General features: G+C 27.2%; 1 protein-coding gene across 1 annotated transcript; it reads left to right on the top strand.

Annotated features, from left to right (window-relative positions):
• The first annotated feature begins 2,912 nt into the window (after nucleotides 1-2,912).
• Nucleotides 2,913-3,562, top strand: LOC111919729 (pleckstrin homology domain-containing protein 1). Its single transcript, XM_023915311.3, has one exon. The coding sequence runs from the start codon at nucleotides 2,983-2,985 to the stop codon at nucleotides 3,415-3,417; it is 435 nt and encodes a 144-aa protein (XP_023771079.1). The 5' UTR covers nucleotides 2,913-2,982; the 3' UTR covers nucleotides 3,418-3,562.
• Nucleotides 3,563-3,868: the final 306 nt, after the last annotated feature.

Raw genomic sequence — 3,868 nt, 5'->3', positions numbered from 1 at the left:
ATATTCATATTTGTATAAATGAATATTTGATTATACTGTTGAATTGTGTTATGTGGGTTGATGAAGCTATTCCAAGGTGGGTTGATGAAGTTATTCTAGATGCACCATGAGTACTTATACAAGAACTTGTAGATAAACATTAGATTCTGTGTGCGTGTATTCTATTATGAATATTGTATGTGTGTGTATAATCTATTCTAATATTTATATCTTTTTCCTATGTAAATTATATGTATACATATTCTGTCATGAATATTTACGTTGTTCTCTATGAAAATTATGTGTGTGTATTCTGTAATGAATATATTATGTTTTTCTCTATAAAAATTGTATCTTAATATATTATGTCATGTATATATGAATAATAATATGTTTCAAATTCATATCATGAATTTGATATTCATATAAGATTTTTTTATAAATATCATACACTTTGATCATAATATACAAAAATTGAAAAATAATATTTGTAAATTGAAATTTCAAATTATATCAGAACTTACACGTTTTCAGTTTAGAAATTGAATTTGTTTGTTTGTTTTTTTTTTTTTTTTTTTTTAATTTCGTTTTTCAAAAGTTCCATTAAAAACTCCTCAAAAATAGAAAACTAATTATATTTCCATATTTAATTTTTAGCTATTTTACCAATTTACCCTTATTCTGAAATAAATAATATATATTTTTTATTTTTAATTCACAAATTACCTAATTTAATAACAGAAATTTAAGCCATCTATTATTTTGATCTAATGGTTGATAAGTGTTCTCACGTTCTCACAGTAATTTTTGTTTTCAAATAAACTATTCCATATATATATATATATATATATATATATATATATATATATATATATATATATATATATATATATATATATATATATATATATATATATATATATATATATATATATGTATGTGTGTTCAAAAATGGTCTTTATGGCATGGAAAATACTATTTTTCCCTCATCTAAATGAACTTAACGGAAAAAAAATAATATAGTTAAGATTCAAAACCTTATCATTAAAAGTTTTAAAATCACAAAACAAGAACCAATGATTCAATGATTAAGAATCGAATTTGATTTTTTAAGAACAACAATGGACTATAATAAACGACACTATCAAAAGTAAAAGAAATAAAATAAGCAAATAAATGGGGTCACAAAGACATCCCTCTTGAATTGCAGGCCTTTCAACGCAACATAACTACACCAAAGTGAGTTGGGATAAGAAAACCCACTAACCTCCAACAACAAGATAATAAATTTCATGTCTCAAACCATAACTATTTTAACTAATAATAACAAAACAAGAAAGTTGTTCATATAAAAATGACCAGACTGTAATGTTTTACATCAAATAAAAATGTATTACGAGTCAAACTAAAACAGATATCCTGATTGTTTTTATAATTGTTTTTAGCTTTATTTTAGATACATAAACAATGTCATTGTACTTTACTTGTTTATTAGTAATTTGTGTAATTTGTAGATATAAATTATGATTATTGATTACAATACACAAACATTCTAATGATCTCTAATAATCCTTTCAAACCAAATTAAATATGGAATCTGAAATTTTGATTCTAATCTATGAACAACCAATCGGTTTAGATAATTAGTATATTTATTTTTCATATAAAGATCTTTTTAAACATCGAGTTAAATTTTATTTTGTACGTAAAATATCTCAAATTTATTTAGAGAAATTAAATGTCCTATAATTTCTTCTTACATATTTCCTACCTATTTTAAATTATGTTATGTGTCATGTTTAATGAAAATAATAATATTTTAATATACTTTTTGTGACACATGTCACTATTTAAGATGTGTAGGATGATATGTATGAAGAAATATATATGATGATATTTAATTTCTCATTTATTTATTTTCACTGAAGTTTATGATATTTGTTAGGGTTTGAGAGAAAGAGGGTCGTTTCTAAAATCGAGAAGTTTCATGTATCTATTTGAAGGATCGTGTGATCACTTTTCAAATTTGACATTTTGACCTTATGCATGGATGATTGGGTATCACGAAAATTAGATTATAAGGATAATCATTCAATGAGCAGTTTCATATCAAGAGAGTAATAAGAAATCAAGAACTAAGAATTTATAAAATTGAAATTATTCTGATTACCAAAGATAAGATTAAATCAACATTAAACATCATCCTATATTTTTTCCTACTTATCCTTCTATTCATTTGATCAAATGAAGACAAATGTCACTTTTTTTAAAATTAATGACAATTTAAAACATTTGTCATTATTTCACATATATAAGAGAAAAAATAATAACAAAAATAGAAATATATTTAATTTCTCTGTACGAAAATATAAATTGAAATTGATATTTTTCATAGTAAATTAAAATTTATTGGATAGGGGACTGTGCCATTGACCCACATTTGGTCAAGATCAAACCTGTTTTAAACAAATATGTATTCTACACATTTTAATATTTAGATAAAATCAAGAATTAAACTTTATTGTTAATTTAAAATTTTCATATACTAAAACAATATCGTGACATTAAAATCATGTGGATTGATACAAGTAAATTATCCAACTCGCCATCTTACTTAACATATAAGTAATAGCATGACAGCACTTAAAATCATTTTCTATTTCTTGGAATTTTGTCATGTAACATCATAATTTTGTTACTATAAAAGCAAAAAAACACAAAGGTATGTATAGATTAATATTGTTTTGGCATTGTTTGTATTATTATTTCTGGGTTAAATAATTTATTGTTAATAATTAGTTTTATATCAGTTATAACAAACTTGATTATTAAATTAAAATGAAATACTTTATTTTATTGTTTTTATCATATATGATTTTTGGAGACTTTTAGTAATTGTATATATTAATTTAATTTATATTTATATTTATATATCTGACTCACGAAACTCTGTTTTCATCATCACACTCACCCGACGCCAGACACCACCACCACGATCTCTTGATGGCCAGCCTATGGCGAGCGGTGATGGGCGATTCGCCACCCAACGTCGATGATTACGACGGCGTCGAGTACTGGTCAAACCCCGAGCGAACCGGCTGGCTCACCAAGCAAGGCGAGTACATCAAGACCTGGCGCCGCCGTTGGTTCGTTTTGAAACAAGGCAAACTCTTCTGGTTCAAGGAGGGCATCGTAACCCGCGGATCACGTCCCCGTGGCGTCGTGCCAGTCGCCACCTGCCTCACAGTCAAAGGAGCCGAAGATGTCCTCAACAAGCAGTTCGCTTTCGAGCTATCTACCCGATCCGATACTATGTACTTCATCGCCGATTCTGAAAAGGAGAAGGAGGATTGGATCAATTCAATTGGACGCTCAATTGTTCAGCACTCGAGGTCTGTTACTGATAACGAGATCGTTGATTATGATAGCAACAGATAATTTTATTAAATCACTGCTTTTCTGAAATTTACATGTAAAATTAGGTATGATGCTCTTTCATCCTTTATGTTTATGCTTCCTTTGTTTGAGTATGAATCAAATTATTGTCTCTCCAGTTTGGTAATTATAAATTTAACGATTTCAATGCTTTTTTCTAAATAATTTAGATCTTGAATCTGCTGAGTTCTTCTCGTTTTGCTTGTTAAGTTAAAATTTAGGTTTTCTTCCTCAAAATCATACATTTTTGTTGGCCATGATTATTCCACGATAATTTCTGTAGAAGATTTGCACTAATTGCAATGATTCGTGTCTAATACTATCACTTGTGTATCGAATTAGAATCTTCACAATTTTGTTTCTGACAACCAACTTGAAAAATGCCAAAAACATCATTCCAGTTGCCAAATGAAGTGTTCTCTTCTGACTCTTTTTAGCTTCCTGTAGTGTTTCC

The sequence above is a fragment of the Lactuca sativa genome, chromosome 8 (assembly GCF_002870075.4).
Source record: "Lactuca sativa cultivar Salinas chromosome 8, Lsat_Salinas_v11, whole genome shotgun sequence".
In the NCBI taxonomy this organism is placed as follows: Eukaryota; Viridiplantae; Streptophyta; class Magnoliopsida; order Asterales; family Asteraceae; genus Lactuca; species Lactuca sativa.
This window is presented reverse-complemented; position numbering and strand designations above follow the sequence as displayed.

Bases quoted from the DNA above. Each gene is read 5' to 3' on its own strand.
- LOC111919729 (XM_023915311.3), top strand. From the start codon at position 2,983: ATGGCCAGCCTATGGCGAGCGGTGATGGGCGATTCGCCACCCAACGTC.